The sequence below is a fragment of the Symsagittifera roscoffensis genome, chromosome 10, assembly GCF_963678635.1.
Source record: "Symsagittifera roscoffensis chromosome 10, txSymRosc1.1, whole genome shotgun sequence".
Taxonomy (NCBI): Eukaryota; Metazoa; Xenacoelomorpha; order Acoela; family Convolutidae; genus Symsagittifera; species Symsagittifera roscoffensis.
Window position 1 is genome coordinate 705,453 of NC_087071.1, and position 23,347 is coordinate 728,799.

The 23,347-nt window shown below is 37.9% G+C and overlaps 1 protein-coding gene across 1 annotated transcript; it reads right to left on the reverse strand.

The window, feature by feature from the left end:
- Window positions 1–4,305: 4,305 nt before the first annotated feature.
- On the reverse strand, window positions 4,306–22,591 carry LOC134855522 (eukaryotic translation initiation factor 4E-like). Its single transcript, XM_063872063.1, has 5 exons — window positions 22,566–22,591; window positions 12,305–12,488; window positions 11,506–11,645; window positions 6,662–6,716; window positions 4,306–5,554 (listed from the first exon to the last, which is right to left on the reverse strand). Exons 1-5 carry the CDS (start codon window positions 22,589–22,591, stop codon window positions 5,495–5,497), a joined length of 465 nt encoding a protein of 154 aa, XP_063728133.1. The 3' UTR covers window positions 4,306–5,494.
- Between the last annotated feature and the right edge of the window lie 756 nt (window positions 22,592–23,347).

Sequence of the window (23,347 nt, forward strand, 5' to 3'; positions counted from 1 at the left end):
GTTTTAATTTTTTCTTAATTCGGATTTTTTCGATTACCGAAGTTTGATCTTTACTACGCTTAGTCAAATATGCGTAGTCAAGTATGGCTTATGATTACGCAAGCAATGCTTGTGTTATAGTATAAACTATCTTTTTTATAACGTAATAATGATGCGACGCAAATATTGTTGCAATAAAATGTGTTCATTTTGAAAGTGTTCATTTTGATCAATGACAAGCTATTAAGTACAGTCAATGCTAAGGATATTAACACAGACTATTATTGTTGCGACTTTCGTAACGAAAGTAACGGAATATTTGTGCTCCGGGTGCTGTTTTCTCCAAACAACTATTGCCTTTTTAACTAGCCATGGAGCTTGAATTTGGTAGGATATTTCACTTGTGATCATTTTTTGCGAAGTTATGGGAGTTTAAAACTTGCCATTTTGGACAATTAACGCGCGATGAATTTCGCCCTATTAACGCGTAAAAAAAATATAATCCGTCAAAAAAATCGTTCCAAATTGGTTGAAGGAAGCTTATTTCAACTGTGAATTTTTTTTGTAAAGTTACAAGAGTTTGAAAATTGCCAGTTTTTCCCAGTAGCAGTCATAATTTTGCTTGTGCATGCGTAGTATAACGTCGCCTCTGGGTTTATTTTTTAGGTTGAATTTATTTCGTTTGCTTAAATGAAGGCAAATTGAGCTCTCCAATTAAGAAAGCGAAAACACGTGATTGATTTCAATTTTCTTTATTTTTTGTTTTTCCAAAAAACTTGAAAATTGTTACTATTTCCAATCTTCTTTAATTCCGCAAAAAATTGTTGAGCATAAAATATTCATGAAATTTCAACGGAAGCATTCAACGGGAAGTTTCAAAAAGTCAACTTTTGTTTGAAACTTCTAATTCTTGCTGAATGTGTTATGTGGAAACAACGCTATAATTGAAGACAAAGGTTTAAATGACTTTGTAATTTTCAACAAGTATAGCCGGTTATTGTGCAAGTAGCACAGAGTGTTACGACCATAGTCTAAAAATGTTCCGAGCATAGTTTTTTTTTCTAGTTGAGTTCATTTTGTTTGTGTGATGCGATCAAAAGATCTGAACAAAAACTGAAGCGTTGAAAAACCTCAGGCGCTAAAAATAAGCTTTAACGGATCAATTCAAGCAAAACAAGATATTGTAATATTGCAAACTCGCATTATTTGCTCGAGTGTAGACTAAAAATATGATACATCACTCATGACAAAAAATATATATCACTCAAACATGACTAAAATGTGATATGACACAGAGTTTTCCGATCTTAGTCTTTAGAAAACTGAGGTTTAGTTTTTTCTTCAAATTAGTGAAATTTTTTCTGCTTGTTGTGATGAAAAGACCTGACGTAGAAAAATATTTTACTAGTTTTCTTGCGTAAAACTAGGTCTTAAGTACAGCTGATTAGGCATAATTCAGCTGTTGTAAATCTGCTTTCTGGCTTTGTTTGCTCCAAATAAAACAAAAAATTTCAAACCGGTTTTTCTCGATATTGGGAAATTTCATTATGTTATCCGAATCACGACTGAAAGGGCTCTAATCTGATATATCACTCAACCCAGTCTACTGATTTTTTGTGGTACCTAATTTCGTGTAGAAAATGAAAAGAAGAAAAGTCAAGCACACGCGAATACATAGTTTCTCCCCATTTTCAATGATCGGAACAACTAGCTTAACGGTAACAGTAAGAATACATAACAGATGATTTTCGCTTTTATACAAAAATTGTCTGACCTGTTTTTCTTGACATTACGCATATATATGCTATGCTTGCTATTCTACGATGGCTACTATAAGATTGTGGCTTTTATAGCATCACTGGTTGGTTATAAGTGCAGAAGAACAGCCGGAAAGCTAACAGGACCGGAAAGCACACAATCAGTTCACAAAAAACCTGCCTGTCATCTATCAAGATATAAGGCAAAGTAGCTTAGATACAAAATAATTACTTTTGATAGCGATTAATTTTATGGTATAAAATCAGTTTAGTTCAAATTCCAGCTAACAAAACTTGAAGAAAAAACTAAAGAAAACGTTAAATTTAAATAGGAGAATGATTGCTATTAGTTGTTTTTAAGGAGTTCAGATTGAAGTGGTCGACGGCCAATACGGAAACCGTACGAATCGATCATTGTTCTTGCCTGTCTTTGTTCGCCGAACGATTACAACACATACCGAAAAAAAATCAACAGGAATCAGTCTGAGATCAATTCAACCGGCAGCTTGCTGTTAAAAAATCTTTCGCAGTCGTTACAAAATTGAAAAAAAAATTACCCAGAGCCTTTTAAATTCCAAGTGTTTTACTTATCTCAAATTCAAGCAATTTTCGATTGAAATTTCAAAAACTTTGATCAAACCGGATTGGGCAGCAATATTCATGCGTCGAAGAATTTGTGCTGTCAATTTTTTTAGTTACACATTGTCCGCTGCATTGACCAATAAGGCTTTTCGTTTTGGGTTTTTCGATTAAACAGAACTAGAATTTGGTTTTTTTGTACCGTAGGTGTTTTACACAGCTTGCGATGCAACACAAACGAAAAAAACTAAGTCCAAAAATGCAAATCCGGATAAAATGAAAAAAAACTTGACCAAATTTGAAAAAAAAACGAGTTTCAAGTTTCAAGCTTAGACAAAAAGTGATGAGGACAATCGTTGCTTAAAATTTCGGCAGAATAACTATGATGCAGTTTGTTTTGTGAAATTTGGGCACAAAAATTACACCAAAAACTACTACGTTTAGTCTATCAAAAATTACCCCAAACCTATTTGATCATTTACTGACGAAAATTACTGCAAGCCTCTTATGTAGCCCTATAAAACTTAAACTTTCGAAATTAAAAGTCGATCACGTTTTTCCGAGTAAAACCCGACTTTAAGGCAACGTATGTTGGTTATGTCACGTGGAGTAGCGTTAAAGTCCAGACAATTGTTCCGATGGTTTTTTCCGAAGCCTCAACAGATAGCTATTCAGTTGGGTGATTAACGCAAGAATACGTCATGATTTTTTTGTAAAGATTGTTTCTGTAACTATTTCAGTAGTTTGAGAGATTTTAAAATCATCGTATGAATTGTCTTTGATTTTGTATTAATCTGGTGGCATATAACTTTTTTTTTTGAAGGTGGTAACCAGAAAACTATGGTAATTTTAGGGTTGCTTGCTTGTTTTTTCTTGGGTGAAATTAGTTGTTATTGTAAATTATAATCACAATATTCTATTGGGTAGAAAAGTCTATTAATGCTCAGCTACTGACGTTTTACAAATCACAAATAGTTGCCAAAAATAAAGTAGAGAACAGATGTTATGAAACTTCCGCTGCTACATATCGTGATTATAGCAATAAGTGAAAATTTTAATGAATACTTTTATTCGCGAGTTAGGTTAGAAAAAAAGAAGGTTCGTACTAATACACTACGCTGATCGCTAGCGTAAATATAGCACTAGAAAAGATGCTATCAATGGCTATATTTTTCTTGACTTCTTCAAGCTCAGCCGCAGAAAAGTTTTCACTGAATCAGCAACTAGAGTGCAGCAATTAAAAGCGTCCACTGAATATTTATGAAAAACTTAACTTTTTGATTAAAAAATCAAAACAATAATGACCAGAGTGTTTTATTTGAGAAATTTGTGTACCTCTATTTATCTTGTGAGCAAACGGCAGTCATTATATTAAAACATTGCACATTTCAATTTCCTTTTCACTGATAAATTACAGCAAAAAGTCGCTGACTCTGATTGACATTTAATTACGTAGATAAACGCTTTTCAATTTTTTTAAAAAGTATGATTCAAGTGGCATTCTCATGCTTAACTAGACTCTAGTTGTGCTGCTAGTAGTAAAAAAAAGAGGAGAGAAATTAAATTGAACAAAAATTGACTGTTTGAGACTTTAGCGTGATATAGTGCACGGGAACAAATAGTTTGGTCCATCAAGGACACATTTCACAAACCCACACATTTCCACCACCCATCAAATTCAGCAGAGAAACTAAACAAGCATTGAGTCTTTTGCATTGAATCTATCCTAAATTTGAAGTGGATTCTTCCGTTAGATTCGCCAGAAGTTAAGTTTCGGCCAATCCACTATTTCTACTCGCTTTTGGAACTTGCCATTGAGGAGAGTTTTACCAAAAGTATCCCGAAATCTGTCATATTACTTGAAAACCTTCCTAAACGTTCGAATTATCTTCATCAGTCAATAAACAAAAAATCCAATCCGGTTATTTTGCAGATAACAAAAGTTTTCCAAATCAATTTTCAGGTTTTTATTTCAGTACAGTTACCAGCTTAGATATTCTCCCTCTTCAGCTATGACAGGGCCGCTATTGAGGGGGATTTCATTTGAGGGAGAGAGAGAGAGAGAGAGAGAGGGGGGGGGTGGTGGAAACAAGGTCTGTACAAATAGCACAAGGAGTAGAATTGCTTCTTAATTCTTTGAGAACAACAAACAATAATTTAATGTAAACAACAAAATAAAAATAAAACACTATAACTTTTGTTGGGAGTTTCTTTGTTCTTCCAAATGATGCCAGCTCATGTTAGAATAATTCACAATCATAGATCACTCGCCACTCTAGTGTGTAATCAACATGTTCATTGCAAGTGGGCATTTAGCATCAAGTATTCATTGTCTACTCGACTATTTCATTTATATTTGGACGTATCTGATTTGATCGTCAGGTATTTGATGCGCTGATCTGAAATACGCCCCAATCTTGCAATAGTTTGTTTAAATTACATTTCGTAGTAATTAATTTCAACCATCAGATTCAAGCGTTTTGGCCAAGTTAACTGAAGTATTCATTTGGGAAGCATAGCAGAAGAAATAAACCCTTTTCTATCTTTTGATAGCATTTTTTAAGAAAGTTCATTGACTTCCATCCATAATAGTCGTAAAGTATTGTTGAGTGGATGTGTAGTTGACTTAACTGAGCCCAAAATACTTCACATCTTGCTTCTATTTTTTAAACCGATTTCGCTTCAATCAAATCAAATTAAGCACACTATGTTGCAATGTACAAAATATAGTGCTATACAATTGGTTGTGCTGCACATAAACTGTGCCACACTGCCTTTGTACAGTACTGACTGCATTATATATCATTATATAGCAAACCACCATCATCATCAAATTAGTTTTTGTAGTTTTAGTGGAGAATCGAGTCTGCTGCTGCTTTTTCCGTCGTCTCTTCCTTTCTTTTCTTGTCTTTTCGTTTCAAGTGTCTGGGCAACACACGATGGATGCGAGTAAGAAACAGAAACGATGGCAAATAGTTTAAACCAACTCCCTCTCAATTGAACAGCCCACAAAATAATAACTGATCTTCTTCATCTGTAGATCTTCACACATCTCTCTCTTCTCTCTCTTTTCTCGCAGCATGTTGTCCGTTGTCTCAAACAGAAGTGGGTCATTGTGGGGTTGTAGATGGAGGGGGGGGGTTGGGTTGGTTCAAGTGTGAGTGTGTGGTGGTGTGACGTCATAAGACGTACATGTGCCTCATTGCACTACTCGTCTGGTGCTGCGCATCTTTGTGCGTCTAAACAAATAAACAGTATTAATCATACAATCCTTCCTCATGTCTAGAAGGTCTGTAAGCTAATCGGAGTTAATAATTTCGAACAGTAGCAAGGCGAAGAAATCGGACACTTTTCGACCGTTAGCCTTGGATGCAGCACGAACCTCACCCAGACATCGGGCTCAACAGTTTCAACTAGATTGCTTCCAATCATTGCACTGTAGGAAAAGTTTTACTCCGACCTATACTGTGGGTAATTTTATTGAACGCAGAGCAATTTCGTTTATTTCTTTCCGACATCTCAGTTTAATATCTTCCCAAAACTGATAACTTAATACGTCGTTCTCAAATAGTAAAAAAATACTCCTTTTCTGGATCGATCGGGTCATTAAAACGTACAGTTGAGTTTATAAAAGATGTAGATGTTATTATTGCAAAGAATTTAAATTGGATGCGACACATTAAAACAGAATGATCAAAATCGCTCAGAGGATTCAATTTAATAAAAAAGGAACCTCCCGAAGGCGTCACGCAGTCCACGAAAAAGTTTTTGCATCAATCGTTAATTTTATCAATTATTATGCTGCTCTGCGGCTTGGTGTCCACAAATATCCTGTTTGCAAAAATTAGAGTTTTCAGCGAAGAGTTACAAAATGAAGTGAGAGTAAAGACTATTGTTATGTTTACTCCTTCTGTTGAAATATCCCATAAAATCGGAGCAAACAAAGTGAAATTGAGCTCAGATCAGTCAGAAATGGAGGAGTTGAGTTTAGGCTTTTAAAAAATCACATTGACATAAATTTCTTCGTACGCGCACGCAGAGCCGCAAACGAGATGCTTTCTATGACAAAAAAAATTTTGCTATGATTTCAAACTTCATTGCAATAATTTAATATAAATAATTCATGTTCTTTTTTTAAGTCCCATTGCAAAAATAGTACGTCGTAAATTGATAGTTTAGTAAATAGTTGAATCCTTATTAATTTTAAGTAATCCATGTAGAATTTCATGAACTTCCTTCATTGGAATTCAGTCTTTTCTCACTTTAATACTGTTGAAAAGTGTAATTACCTCCTGAACTTCTACTAAACATTGTTGAGTGTTAATTAGGGTGTTATCAATTATTACCTGGAAGTGTATGCTGGTGCCGGTGGGGATCTTCAGTCTGTTCTTGAATGTCTCTCTAAACAAAACAGTCAACATACAATACTCGTTAGATATTTGAGCGATTGACATGAAAAGTTTCAAACAACGTGTTGTGATTTAGTATTTTAGTATGTTTTAACCTTGACCTCTATGTGTTAATCAAGTACCAGTTAACGTTTACTCTACGAAGTCCAGTGGACTTCGCGTCACTAGTTGCTCTTTTAAGACATCGGTCAGTTTTAATTTAATACCTTATTTTATTCTTTTTTAACTTAGTTTAGTTAGAATAGTTACCAGTGATATTTTCATACTTTTATTATGGCGCAGTCATCAACTGATTCGAATCTGAAGGGAATTCCCACCTTTTGGCCAAATCACACGATAGAACCACCCACCCAATGGAACAACTGAGTAGACCAATTTCATCTGGCTCTCATTGCTAAAGAGAAATTAGATATAGATAATCTATAGGAACCATTGGAACTGGAGACTACAATCCCTATCCTAGAAGGCGCCCAGGAGTCAGAAAATGAAACACAGAAGAAAGCCAGTGAGGCCAGAAATAAAGAGACCATGCGAGTCTACGAACACGCGGAGGATAAATGAATAGCCGAAGAGAAACAAAAATTCGGAGGCATGAGTTAAAAAGCCGACAAAAAAGTAAGATCAATCTTATATTTGGCCATAGGAGCGGAAGGAAAGAGAGTTTTTGCTCAAAAACACCCAAGGATTAAAGTCCTAGGAATCTCTTTCAAAGAATTTTTCGATCTACTGGAATCTGCTTTTATCAAACCGACAAACATTACGTTTGAACGATACAAATTGCTAAGCAGAAAACAAAAGGACATGGAATCCTATGAACAATTTTGAGGCGCACTATCAGACTTAGCAAGACCATGCAAAATTGGAATCAACGCTGAACAGGAGTGGATGATAGTTGTATTTATTTTTAACATGAAAAACTGTGATTTACAACGAAGATTACTCGCGGAAACTCTTAATCCAGTGGATGCACTCAACCAAGCTATCATCGACAAAAAAGGCTACTAAAACCATCTGAAACTAACAAACATGACTAGATCATTCAACACGACAAAAAATAGCGGCAGAGTGTACAAAAATTTTAATAATGTAAAAAAGGAACCAAGTTTGAACATAGAAAGATATAATACTTGTATGAAATGTGGGAATGCGTTTACCAAGGGTCACCCGAATGCGTGTCCGGCGAAGGAAATAATCTGTAACATTTGTAAATAAAGGACATTTCGGAAAACTGTGTAAATCGAAAGGAAGAAAACCCGCTGTAAATACTGTAGAAGAAATTGTAAATAGTCAGAATTGTTCATACTCCCCAGAAGATCCACAAGCAAGAATTGAAGAAAACTTTTGTGGCGTGATTAATGCTTGGACAGAAGAGGGGATCAGTGACACCGACGACTATTCCGTTCTTAACACCAGAACCATCTATGACACCAATGGTATGGAAACAAAGAAATTGGTTAATATTGGACTGGGAGACGACACGATAGTAAACCTGAACATTCCAGTAGATTCGGCGAGTCCAGCAAGCTTCCTGAAGCACAATCCTGCATAAACTGAAGTTGAGAAAGCCCCATTTGAAAATCCACCCAGTAGACAAGAAGACTCGTGAATTAAACTGCGGGTTTACCAACGATACAATCAACATCATCGGGAAAATTGTAGTTAGAATACAATCCAATGGATGGATCGCGGAAGAAACTCCATTTTTTACCACCACTGGACACGAGAGGAACATTTTGGGAAACGATAACTTACCACGAAATAGGCCACTAACAACCACTACTACCCGTCAACAACGTAACCCTTCCAGATTCGTCTAAGTCAAACAATCATTCAGACAATCCTTAATTTGTACCACAAAGACAAAGGATTTTTTAACAGAGTAGGGAAAACACCAGTGGACAGAAAAATCACTCATTTCCATTCCGCGTTCAAACTTATCCTAACCAAAGGCAGAAGAGTTCCTCTGCATTTACGAGATAGTGTAAAGGTGGAATTAAATAGAATGAAAAAAGAGGGGCATATTGTGAAACTGAGCAAATGTGACGAAGACTGTTTTATTAGTCCAACAGTGATAACAAGAAAAGAAGACGGTAGTATCAAGTTGGCTTTAGATTCGAAACTCTTAAACGGTCAGATATTCAAGAACAAATATCAAATGCCAAACATACACGAGCTCATCGACAACATAGCTCTCCAACTTTCTAACAAACATTCAGGGGAGGTCTGGTTTAGCAATTTAGACCGAAACAAAATGCGTACAGTCAATTACAATTATGCACAGACACTAGCAAACAATGTAATTTTAGTATCGTAGGTGGTGAACCCACCGGGACTTATAGATTTTTAACGGTTTTACGGACTAGGCGATATGCCAAACGAGTTCCACAGGGCGATGGATTTATTACTGAAAGATATTCGTTTTACCAATTGTTATATCGACAATATTTTAATAGCCTCAAAAGGATCTTTAAACGAACACAAAGCGATACTAGCAAAAATTTTAAACATCTTGAACAACAAGAACATGGCAGTAAAATGGGAGAAATGTGCATTTTTCCAAAAAGAAATAGAGTGGCTGGGATTCTAGATATCAAACTCGGGGGTGAAACCATTGCTGGTAAAGTCAGATTCTATAAAAAGCCTCCCAAACCCCAAAAAATATCTGAATTAAGGTCATTCTTCGGCTCGATCAACCAATATATGAAGTTCGTCCTGAACCTGTCAACCCTAAGTTCTCCACTACGACCACTTTTACTAAAAAATCAGTCTACCAATGGAACGACGAAGGCTTTCGAAGAACTAAAGAAACAGATCGTTAACATTACAGAGAACAATCATTTCGATATACAAAGGATGTCAAGATTAAAAACAGACGCTTCACACAGCGGTCTGGGAGCCACATTAGAACAATGGGACAGGGAAAATTGGTTAACAAAAGCATTCGCTTCTCGATTTTTAAATAGTCATGAAATGAAATATTCTAAAAACGAATTAGAATTGTTGCGAGTAGTTTGGGCTACAGAGCATTTTAAAAATTACTTGTATGGCGCCGAGTTCGAGATTGTAACGGACCATAAGGCATTGTTATCAGCCTTAAATGCCAATCAAAGTAACAAAACTATGCACAGCAGACTGACCCGTTGTGTAAATCGACTTTTACCATTTAATTTCAAGATCAAACACATACCAGGAAAAGACACGGGTTTTACAGATTTTTCTTGTCAAGATTACCTTCAGGAAAAGCCCTACCAACCTCACACTACGATAACGAATTTGTAGTGACAACAGTTAAAAGGATTGTAGATATCCTCTCTATAAATATTGATTGTAAAAAGAATAATTGTACAAAGAACGAATTGTACAATCTAGTGGATGTAAATAATATTAGTAACTTGGATTACAATAACCCAATGGGCGGAAAGAAAGAATTAACGCTAAACATCCAACGGTCGTTCTTCTCGAATATTCTTAACTACGTCAACGACACAATTAGAATTTGTAATTCTAATCACTCGCGTTCAGAGTCCTGTACAAGCGGTTGCATCCCATTAAACCTTTCAAAATTCAATTTTATTTACTTCCATATTTCAGACAAAACTTACCTATTTTTTTCACAGTCACTTTTATCAGTTAACCAGTCCGTAAATTCCGAAAGCAAAAAGCTATCTGTAGAATTTCTCACGTCTGTGAATTCGTTAAAAAATTCCCTTAGGGCGGAAAATAAAGGAATCACTTTAAACTTCGACAGATATTCATCAAAAATTACTCGCTAAATACAAGGGAGATCTGAAGTTACCAGACACTCCATTATCCTTCACCGAACATTGCTCAAACAAATTAATTACACTTATGACAAATAAGGACAAAAATCTCAAGGATGTTATTTTATTCCTTTTTAACTTAGTTTAGTTAGAATAGTTACCAGTGGTATATTCATACTTTTATTACAACGATTGAAAAGCTCATTGAAAAAAAACAGGACGAGAAATAAATAAAAACTGGAATGGAATCCAAACGCCTGATAAAAAAGTCGATTCACATCACAATTTGTTTAAAGCGAATTCAGGTTTAGAGAAAGCAGGGGCGGATTTAGGGGGGGGGGGGCGGTGGACGCCTCCCCCCCTCTCAGGGATTCGATCCCCTGCCGACCCAAAGGGTCCCCCCTTTGATACTTTCCACAAATCCTTTTTTGACCGACCGACACTAAAATTTTTCTAAAGGCGCCTTTGGCGCCAATAAATACTAACTTTGAGGGGGAGCGCGCGCCAAAAAAAAAACGCGAAAAAGTGCCCAAAAACGGCTTTTTTGACTGTTTCTTCAAAAATTTGCCTGCGGCGCATAAAGTTTAGCCGAAACAGGGGCAAAACAGTGCTTTGGGAGAGCTCAAAAATCAATTTGGTCGACCTAAAAAAAAAGGTCGTCAAAATTTTTTTTGACGACCTTTTTTGAATAATCCGCCCCCCCCCCCCCCTCGAGAAAATCCTAGATCCGCCCCTGAGAGAAAGTACAAGAATAGTATGACTTTTAAAAATGAAAATGACACAAGTTTTCCTCATCCTGTTAACTAAGTTGTTTCCGAGAGAAAGTCTAGTGCCCGGGTGCAGTAGCCTGCATTACAAAGGGCATCAAAGTCTAATGGCGACCTTCAACACTGGGTTCATTGTAAATGTTTCAATTTGGACCTGTACTGGACTTAACTGTTGATTCGTATCAGTTTGTCGTATATATTGTTTTAACAGATGTAGTGTGTTGCTGTGTGTGTGTGTTGTGTGGTGACTTGCCCGATGGAGTTTGTGGCGTCCTTGTCTGTGGTGGTGATCCACACGGCCACTCTGTTGTACTTGCCCCTTATGCTCACCACTGCCCCCACCACCAGATCCCCCAGACAGTCCTCGAAGCCCTCCCCAATCAACAGCAGCACCTGCAGTTCAAATCACACAACACACAGCATAATACTTGTTCAGTCACTTTGCTCTGAAATGTATAATTAACTCAACAACTGAACACAAAAAGGTCCGACTTTGGCAGGAAAAAAGGAACATGTTGTCTCTGTGACTATGAGCACCTACACCGTAATAGAGGTTGACACGCTTTATCTGCTCTTTATTAAAAATTTGCATTCAATTTTTTTGGAAAAAAAAACTTCTTTTAACACTGGGAGAGATTCGAAGACGAAGAAATGAAGGCTCTGAAAACTCATTTAAATTTCTATCAAAAAGCGAATCGGTTTAGCTTTGGTCAGTATATTGTTTTGATGATATTAATGAAAAAACAGAGTCAGAAAAAAAAACAGATCAAATTACACAGCCTAACTAGACTATGCAAGAAGTGCTCCTAAGCACCCGTCCGCCCCTAATAATTTACTTTTAAAACTTTAAATCACAAATTCTAGTAGTAATAAAACGTAGCATGCTGACTAATTAGGCTATTGCAAACATATTCCAAGCCTCTTAAAGCATTCGTTGTTCCAACTCACAATTGATGTGCATGTGAGATAGAATGGAGAGTTGGGAATGTGAAATGTGAAAAGAGAAAAAAAAAGAGAGAGAGGAGAGAGAGAGAGAGAGAGAAATGGGTTACCGTTTCGAGCCAGTACTTGTCGATGTTGGTTTTCTCATCCACTTTGGCCTTGTTGATTGTGACTATCCATCTGCCCCCATTCTTGTTGGCCGCATCCTCCCACGAGGGCTCTATGTTCTCCTTGAACAGCGAGTAGTCTGATCCCTTCGTCAGCTGATTCGCCGGCTGGATGTAGTTGAACAGTCTAAACAAACAAACACACAAACACAATCCAACCTAATTCTGATGAAACTTCTAACGACTAAAACAATAATTGTGTTCTTCTTTCTTCTTCTCTTTCACCCAGCAAAGTGTATGCCTCACTTCTGTAAAAGCACAACTCTGAGAATAAGGAGCTTCTAAGAAATATTTACAAACACAGTTGCAACACATTTTTACACTTAATACTGCAATATTCCACGACACTGAAGAAAACTTTGCGGAAGACTCGAACTGGGCAAAAAGTGTCAACAGTTTATATACAAACTGCCATTCTTAGTCATTTTATTAATTTCATTCAAGGTGAATCCTAAAGAATTTGTGCAAAACTGTAAAGAATTTGTGCAAAAGGTTGACGTGTTAGTGTAGTACAGGAGCCAGCTCAGCTGACGTTGTTGAAGCCTCGACTGGATTGAGAGAATAGTGAGTGTGAGCGGTGATTGTAAACGTGGTGAATAGTGAGTGTGAATGTAACTCAAAGCGGTGATTGTTAACGTGGGCGTTGAAGCACTTGGGACATCCATTGCGGATACTTGGGTCAAATCTGTTACGACAGGGACAGATTAAAGAGTAGTAGCGAAAGCGTCATTGGAGAGACTGGATCCGGACGTTCGTCCGAGTGAGAATTCAGTTGTGGCAACTTGTGAGTTGTTCAGTGAACAATTTCAGCATGGGGACAAAATTCAATGTATTTGGAGACTGCTCGTGCTGGGATCACTTACTGGAGTACAATGTATTTTGTTGGTATGGTTTCTTTATCGGTATACTCGTTGAGGTCGAACAAGTGGGTCACGTGATCCGCATTGTGACTTTCAAAGAGGCTTCTGTGCCTGAGAGAGTTTGTGGTTCCAAGTAAATATCTTCTTTATGATATTATGTGAAGCTCGTATACTATTGGGATGAGAGTTGCATCATATGGAAGGTAATGGGAAGAAAAAGGCGTTCAGTGCGTTATTCTTCTATTTAGGTCATTTTAGTGCAACCAGTTATAGCGCCGAGGGTGGTAATTGTACAGTTTGTAGCCTTTCAATTAAAAAGGTGTTAGCTGTAAGCTAAAAGAAGAAATTATTTCTCATCATAACAAATTACAATAAATACTTCACAAAAAGTTACAAGCAACATGTTTACTGTAAATTGAAACTCAGAGTGGGCAATTGACGAACCCATTGGGGTTACTGGGTGCTGCGCTATTATGATAGGCGCATGAAACCAGTACGAGAAAAAGGAAAAAACTAAACATCATTTCATGTTAGAGTAAAATTATTCATAGAGACATCGCAGCGAGAGCCTTACACAGTCTATTAACTATGAGGAGTTATTTCTTTGCCAAACAGTATAGACTAATTTGAGCAAAGATAATTTTATTGCTATAAAAAACGGTTTTGTCAGTTGAAATTCTGAAAACTGGCTAGTCATAGCTTTTATTAGCCGCTTCAATTACGAAAATTTAACTTGTTTACTAAGCAGTTACTGCTTATACTAGCTGTGCCCCATCCCCTAGAACCCTCATAACACCAAAAGAAATGATTGGGGGCTATATGGTCAGTGAAAACCTAAATGGGCTATTGAGGCAGTAGCCAAAGAACAAGTCCAAGTACGTTTTCTAGCCGCATGAAGCGGCTAGAAAACCACACGTTATAGTAATAAAATAATATGCATAAGATGTGCATATTATCATTGTATACAATTTATCAGTTGCGGCCAACTAAATCGCAAAAATAAATTCAATTGAATCTTCATTTTCTAAGATAAATCAGTCGCGTTTTTCGTGAGCAAGACATCCGAAAAAGAAAAATTTACAAGGTTTTGAACATCCGGAAAAAAAAGAAAAATTATCAAAATTTGAAGGTACCAGGTTGTTTTGTCGAAGTAAATTGAATAGCTCAGAACCACTGTAAGTAAGTGATGCTTTTCGTATCTTGCATTTGAGATTTGGTGTTTTCAAAAGTTTTCGAGCAGTAGTATTCAAAGATCATTTATTTAGGAACAAGAAGACACATTTTAGAAATGATACCACAATGCTTTCTGAGTTTCGTTCGGACCAAATCAATGAGAGAGGCGAAAGGAGCATTTATTGCTCATAGAAAGATCAGAAATAGAATCACTAATTATCACTAATTGATAAATTCATTTGAACAGTTTTACCCATTTTGAGCGTTAATCATTTATAATAAACCATTTCTATTTTTTAGTATCATCCTGAAAAGATGACATCACAAACTATGGGAAGGTCATTGATGTAAAATGAGATAAAGAGAGGCCCAAAATTGAGCCTTGAGGTACACTTAATTTTAGGCTGAACCAGAAGGAGTGAAAAATTTTGATTTTAACAATTTGCATTCGTTGCTTTCGGTAACGTTTAGACCAGAGTAAATCTCTACCACCAACACCATACATTTCTAATTTTTCAGATAATATAAAATCGTCGAGGGTATCGAACGCTTCTTTCAGGTCACGAAAAACAGATGTTTAAATTACTTGGCTTTTATCTAGACAAATTTTTTCAGTCATTTCTGCAATCGCATCAATAGTGCTGTTTTATACGAAGCCGAACTGCTTCACGTGAATAAAACGGCTATTTTCGGGAAACTCATATACTCTGTTGTAGATCGCTCTTTCAAAAAACTCGATACAGCTGGTAAAAACAGATATGGGCTGTAATTATTAGCAACAAGCTTCGATCATTCTTTAGAAAAGGGTAGACAACAGCTTGTGTTCAAAAGTGAAAAAGGTCCCGTTTCAAACAAAATATCAAATAGCTTTCTCAAAATGGTTTCAAATTCTGATCAGCAAGCTTTAAAAACTAAATTGTTGATTTTATCTACGACTCGAGTTCGTTGTTTGAGACAGGTTCATTCATGCGTTTCAGTAGGTTCTAAGAAAAGTTTATTACAGGGTTATGCTCCTTTCCGTTTGTTGTCTGGATTTTGCGCTGAGAAGAGTGCTTTGAGAATGAGTTTTGCTCGAGTCCTCGATTTCGGGGTTGTGTCAAAGGCGTAGAAAACTTTTCAGAGATAAAACATTGAGGTGAGTTTTGGTCGGTCAAAAAAAATGTTAATAAAGATTTGGAGGCAATTCAAACATTAAGTTTGAAGGAAACGTAAAAAAGTAGGTGAAAGTTGAGAATATGAAGTTTTGATACTCCAGCTTTGGAATTAGAAATCAGACTCATCATGGATAAACTCTCGTGATAAACTTTAACAAAATATTTTATTTCAGGGTTATGCTCCTTTCCATTTGTTGTCTGGAATTTGCACTGAGGAGTGCTTCAAGAATGAGTTTTCGTTGGGTTCTTGATTTCGGGGTTGTGTCCCAGGGGTAGAAAAGTTTCAAGAGATAAAACAGTGCGGTGAGTTTTGGTTGGTCAAAAAAGAAACTACTGAGAAATTGGAGGTAAATCTAATATTGTGTTTGATGGAAGAGTATAAAAAGTACTTGAAAGTGAAGAATAGTTTTTGATACTACTGCATCGGACTTAGACATCGGAATCATAATGGATAAACTTTCGTGATAAACTTTAACAAAACATTTCAATACAGGGTTATGCTCCTTTCCGTTTGTTGTCTGGATTTTGCGCTGAGAAGAGTGCTTTGAGAATGAGTTTTGCTTGAGTCCTCTATTTCGGGGTTGTGTCAAAGGCGTAGAAAAATTTTCAGAGATAAAACATTGCGGTGAGTTTTGGTCGGTCGAAAAAGAGGTTATTAAGAATTTAGAGGGAATTCAAACATTGTGTTTGAAGGAAGTGTATAAAAAGTAGGTGAACGAGTCGTTGTTGACTCAAACTATGGAAATTCAATTTGTCCAAGGAAGTCGACACTGTTGTTACATTGCAGTAGACGGAAGCCGTGCTAGTGTGATTAGGGTGTTCTAAGGTATTTGTTGAGCAAGGGATGAGTAATGATTCAATAGTTTTGATCCACTGTTGTTACATTGCAGTAGACGGAAGCCGTGCTAGTGTGATTAGGGTGTTCTAAGGTATTTGTTGAGCAAGGGATGAGTAATGATTCAATAGTTTTGATCCACTGTTGTTACATTGCAGTAGACGGAAGCCGTGCTAGTGTGATTAGGGTGTTCTAAGGTATTTGTTGAGCAAGGGATGAGTAATGATTCAATAGTTTTGATCCACTGTTGTTACATTGCAGTAGACGGAAGCCGTGCTAGTGTGATTAGGGTGTTCTAAGGTATTTGTTGAGCAAGGGATGAGTAATGATTCAATAGTTTTGATCCACTGTTGTTACATTGCAGTAGACGGAAGCCGTGCTAGTGTGATTAGGGTGTTCTAAGGTATTTGTTGAGCAAGGGATGAGTAATGATTCAATAGTTTTGATCCACTGTTGTTACATTGCAGTAGACGGAAGCCGTGCTAGTGTGATTAGGGTGTTCTAAGGTATTTGTTGAGCAAGGGATGAGTAATGATTCAATAGTTTTGATCCACTGTTGTTACATTGCAGTAGACGGAAGCCGTGCTAGTGTGATTAGGGTGTTCTAAGGTATTTGTTGAGCAAGGGATGAGTAATGATTCAATAGTTTTGATCCACTGTTGTTACATTGCAGTAGACGGAAGCCGTGCTGGTGTGATTAGGGTGTTCTAAGGTATTTGTTGAGCAAGGGATGAGTAATGATTCAATAGTTTTGATCCACTGTTGTTACATTGCAGTAGACGGAAGCCGTGCTAGTGTGATTAGGGTGTTCTAAGGTATTTGTTGAGCAAGGGATGAGTAATGATTCAATAGTTTTGATCCACTGTTGTTACATTGCAGTAGACGGAAGCCGTGCTAGTGTGATTAGGGTGTTCTAAGGTATTTGTTGAGCAAGGGATGAGTAATGATTCAATAGTTTTGATCCACTGTTGTTACATTGCAGTAGACGGATGCCGTGCTGGTGTGATTAGGGTGTTCTAAGGTATTTGTTGAGCAAGGGATGAGTAATGATTCAATAGTTTTGATCCACTGTTGTTACATTGCAGTAGACGGAAGCCGTGCTAGTGTGATTAGGGTGTTCTAAGGTATTTGTTGAGCAAGGGATGAGTAATGATTCAATAGTTTTGATCCACTGTTGTTACATTGCAGTAGACGGAAGCCGTGCTAGTGTGATTAGGGTGTTCTAAGGTATTTGTTGAGCAAGGGATGAGTAATGATTCAATAGTTTTGATCCACTGTTGTTACATTGCAGTAGACGGAAGCCGTGCTGGTGTGATTAGGGTGTTCTAAGGTATTTGTTGAGCAAGGGATGAGTAATGATTCAATAGTTTTGATCCACTGTTGTTACATTGCAGTAGACGGAAGCCGTGCTAGTGTGATTAGGGTGTTCTAAGGTATTTGTTGAGCAAGGGATGAGTAATGATTCAATAGTTTTGATCCACTGTTGTTACATTGCAGTAGACGGAAGCCGTGCTAGTGTGATTAGGGTGTTCTAAGGTATTTGTTGAGCAAGGGATGAGTAATGATTCAATAGTTTTGATCCACTGTTGTTACATTGCAGTAGACGGAAGCCGTGCTGGTGTGATTAGGGTGTTCTAAGGTATTTGTTGAGCAAGGGATGAGTAATGATTCAATAGTTTTGATCCACTGTTGTTACATTGCAGTAGACGGAAGCCGTGCTAGTGTGATTAGGGTGTTCTAAGGTATTTGTTGAGCAAGGGATGAGTAATGATTCAATAGTTTTGATCCACTGTTGTTACATTGCAGTAGACGGAAGCCGTGCTAGTGTGATTAGGGTGTTCTAAGGTATTTGTTGAGCAAGGGATGAGTAATGATTCAATAGTTTTGATCCACTGTTGTTACATTGCAGTAGACGGAAGCCGTGCTGGTGTGATTAGGGTGTTCTAAGGTATTTGTTGAGCAAGGGATGAGTAATGATTCAATAGTTTTGATCCACTGTTGTTACATTGCAGTAGACGGAAGCCGTGCTAGTGTGATTAGGGTGTTCTAAGGTATTTGTTGAGCAAGGGATGAGTAATGATTCAATAGTTTTGATCCACTGTTGTTACATTGCAGTAGACGGAAGCCGTGCTGGTGTGATTAGGGTGTTCTAAGGTATTTGTTGAGCAAGGGATGAGTAATGATTCAATAGTTTTGATCCACTGTTGTTACATTGCAGTAGACGGAAGCCGTGCTAGTGTGATTAGGGTGTTCTAAGGTATTTGTTGAGCAAGGGATGAGTAATGATTCAATAGTTTTGATCCACTGTTGTTACATTGCAGTAGACGGAAGCCGTGCTAGTGTGATTAGGGTGTTCTAAGGTATTTGTTGAGCAAGGGATGAGTAATGATTCAATAGTTTTGATCCACTGTTGTTACATTGCAGTAGACGGAAGCCGTGCTGGTGTGATTAGGGTGTTCTAAGGTATTTGTTGAGCAAGGGATGAGTAATGATTCAATAGTTTTGATCCACTGTTGTTACATTGCAGTAGACGGAAGCCGTGCTAGTGTGATTAGGGTGTTCTAAGGTATTTGTTGAGCAAGGGATGAGTAATGATTCAATAGTTTTGATCCACTGTTGTTACATTGCAGTAGACGGAAGCCGTGCTAGTGTGATTAGGGTGTTCTAAGGTATTTGTTGAGCAAGGGATGAGTAATGATTCAATAGTTTTGATCCACTGTTGTTACATTGCAGTAGACGGAAGCCGTGCTAGTGTGATTAGGGTGTTCTAAGGTATTTGTTGAGCAAGGGATGAGTAATGATTCAATAGTTTTGATCCACTGTTGTTACATTGCAGTAGACGGAAGCCGTGCTGGTGTGATTAGGGTGTTCTAAGGTATTTGTTGAGCAAGGGATGAGTAATGATTCAATAGTTTTGATCCACTGTTGTTACATTGCAGTAGACGGAAGCCGTGCTAGTGTGATTAGGGTGTTCTAAGGTATTTGTTGAGCAAGGGATGAGTAATGATTCAATAGTTTTGATCCACTGTTGTTACATTGCAGTAGACGGAAGCCGTGCTAGTGTGATTAGGGTGTTCTAAGGTATTTGTTGAGCAAGGGATGAGTAATGATTCAATAGTTTTGATCCACTGTTGTTACATTGCAGTAGACGGAAGCCGTGCTAGTGTGATTAGGGTGTTCTAAGGTATTTGTTGAGCAAGGGATGAGTAATGATTCAATAGTTTTGATCCACTGTTGTTACATTGCAGTAGACGGAAGCCGTGCTGGTGTGATTAGGGTGTTCTAAGGTATTTGTTGAGCAAGGGATGAGTAATGATTCAATAGTTTTGATCCACTGTTGTTACATTGCAGTAGACGGAAGCCGTGCTAGTGTGATTAGGGTGTTCTAAGGTATTTGTTGAGCAAGGGATGAGTAATGATTCAATAGTTTTGATCCACTGTTGTTACATTGCAGTAGACGGAAGCCGTGCTGGTGTGATTAGGGTGTTCTAAGGTATTTGTTGAGCAAGGGATGAGTAATGATTCAATAGTTTTGATCCACTGTTGTTACATTGCAGTAGACGGAAGCCGTGCTAGTGTGATTAGGGTGTTCTAAGGTATTTGTTGAGCAAGGGATGAGTAATGATTCAATAGTTTTGATCCACTGTTGTTACATTGCAGTAGACGGAAGCCGTGCTAGTGTGATTAGGGTGTTCTAAGGTATTTGTTGAGCAAGGGATGAGTAATGATTCAATAGTTTTGATCCACTGTTGTTACATTGCAGTAGACGGAAGCCGTGCTGGTGTGATTAGGGTGTTCTAAGGTATTTGTTGAGCAAGGGATGAGTAATGATTCAATAGTTTTGATCCACTGTTGTTACATTGCAGTAGACGGAAGCCGTGCTAGTGTGATTAGGGTGTTCTAAGGTATTTGTTGAGCAAGGGATGAGTAATGATTCAATAGTTTTGATCCACTGTTGTTACATTGCAGTAGACGGAAGCCGTGCTAGTGTGATTAGGGTGTTCTAAGGTATTTGTTGAGCAAGGGATGAGTAATGATTCAATAGTTTTGATCCACTGTTGTTACATTGCAGTAGACGGAAGCCGTGCTAGTGTGATTAGGGTGTTCTAAGGTATTTGTTGAGCAAGGGATGAGTAATGATTCAATAGTTTTGATCCACTGTTGTTACATTGCAGTAGACGGAAGCCGTGCTGGTGTGATTAGGGTGTTCTAAGGTATTTGTTGAGCAAGGGATGAGTAATGATTCAATAGTTTTGATCCACTGTTGTTACATTGCAGTAGACGGAAGCCGTGCTAGTGTGATTAGGGTGTTCTAAGGTATTTGTTGAGCAAGGGATGAGTAATGATTCAATAGTTTTGATCCACTGTTGTTACATTGCAGTAGACGGAAGCCGTGCTAGTGTGATTAGGGTGTTCTAAGGTATTTGTTGAGCAAGGGATGAGTAATGATTCAATAGTTTTGATCCACTGTTGTTACATTGCAGTAGACGGAAGCCGTGCTGGTGTGATTAGGGTGTTCTAAGGTATTTGTTGAGCAAGGGATGAGTAATGATTCAATAGTTTTGATCCACTGTTGTTACATTGCAGTAGACGGAAGCCGTGCTAGTGTGATTAGGGTGTTCTAAGGTATTTGTTGAGCAAGGGATGAGTAATGATTCAATAGTTTTGATCCACTGTTGTTACATTGCAGTAGACGGAAGCCGTGCTGGTGTGATTAGGGTGTTCTAAGGTATTTGTTGAGCAAGGGATGAGTAATGATTCAATAGTTTTGATCCACTGTTGTTACATTGCAGTAGACGGAAGCCGTGCTAGTGTGATTAGGGTGTTCTAAGGTATTTGTTGAGCAAGGGATGAGTAATGATTCAATAGTTTTGATCCACTGTTGTTACATTGCAGTAGACGGAAGCCGTGCTAGTGTGATTAGGGTGTTCTAAGGTATTTGTTGAGCAAGGGATGAGTAATGATTCAATAGTTTTGATCCACTGTTGTTACATTGCAGTAGACGGAAGCCGTGCTGGTGTGATTAGGGTGTTCTAAGGTATTTGTTGAGCAAGGGATGAGTAATGATTCAATAGTTTTGATCCACTGTTGTTACATTGCAGTAGACGGAAGCCGTGCTAGTGTGATTAGGGTGTTCTAAGGTATTTGTTGAGCAAGGGATGAGTAATGATTCAATAGTTTTGATCCACTGTTGTTACATTGCAGTAGACGGAAGCCGTGCTAGTGTGATTAGGGTGTTCTAAGGTATTTGTTGAGCAAGGGATGAGTAATGATTCAATAGTTTTGATCCACTGTTGTTACATTGCAGTAGACGGAAGCCGTGCTAGTGTGATTAGGGTGTTCTAAGGTATTTGTTGAGCAAGGGATGAGTAATGATTCAATAGTTTTGATCCACTGTTGTTACATTGCAGTAGACGGAAGCCGTGCTAGTGTGATTAGGGTGTTCTAAGGTATTTGTTGAGCAAGGGATGAGTAATGATTCAATAGTTTTGATCCACTGTTGTTACATTGCAGTAGACGGAAGCCGTGCTAGTGTCATTAGGGTGTTCTAAGGTATTTGTTGAGCAGGGGATGAGTAATGATTCAATAGTTTTGATCCACTGTTGTTACATTGCAGTAGACGGAAGCCGTGCTAGTGTCATTAGGGTGTTCTAAGGTATTTGTTGAGCAAGGGATGAGTAATGATTCAATAGTTTTGATCCACTGTTGTTACATTGCAGTAGACGGAAGCCGTGCTAGTGTGATTAGGGTGTTCTAAGGTATTTGTTGAGCAAGGGATGAGTAATGATTCAATAGTTTTGATCCACTGTTGTTACATTGCAGTAGACGGAAGCCGTGCTAGTGTGATTAGGGTGTTCTAAGGTATTTGTTGAGCAAGGGATGAGTAATGATTCAATAGTTTTGATCCACTGTTGTTACATTGCAGTAGACGGAAGCCGTGCTAGTGTGATTAGGGTGTTCTAAGGTATTTGTTGAGCAAGGGATGAGTAATGATTCAATAGTTTTGATCCACTGTTGTTACATTGCAGTAGACGGAAGCCGTGCTAGTGTCATTAGGGTGTTCTAAGGTATTTGTTGAGCAAGGGATGAGTAATGATTCAATAGTTTTGATCCACTGTTGTTACATTTAGTGTGTCCAACTGAATTCTTTTCGTCTGTTTTTCAGTTTCAGTTAAAGTTACAGTTCTGATTTTCCGGGTCTTTCCATTTCAGTTACAGTTACAGTTTTTACAGTTTTTTTCTTTCAGTTTCAGTTACAGTTTCAGTTGAAGCTTTCAGTTGGAAAAATTGAATCAAACAACATGTTGAATTTGAAAACAAAACTTACAAAGAAACAAAAACTTAACGAGTTCAATCAAAAGTCAAGTCATTCAATCAAGTCACGGTTACTCGCAATCATTGTTCTTTCACGGAGCCCAGTGTTCGACAGCACTCTAAGTCTTCCTTCCGCCTGGATGGCTGCTCCCGAAAAAAGTCTTTCAACTCCGACTCCAGCGCCGCTGAAGCACAGGTTCGCAAGCGCAAACTGAGACAACTCAGGAACAGTAGATAGTCTGTCGCGCCAAAACTTGTGAAGGTATTCCGAGTGATGTTTGAGATCAATGTCAAATCCCGGTTTCATGTGTTCGTAAGTAGAGATATTCGCGCAATAGCTCTCAAACTGGGCCGAAAGCTTAACGGCTATTTCTTCGGGTTGCGATGCAGATGGAGGTGGAGTGAACAAACTCGGAAAGTTTTCTTCTTCGTCAGATCTGTCTTCGTAGAAATCAGACCATAGCATCTCGGAGTGTCTTGTGTCATCTTGACTTGGTACTTGTGCTTCTGTTACTTCAACTTCTCTGATCACTTCTGTTTCGATACACACGGTACAATTTCGTTTCCACTCAAGGAAACTCTTGGCGAAGACTTCTTTCAACCTCGAGACTTCACCAGAGAACGGTGGACCAACGAACAAAACTGACAA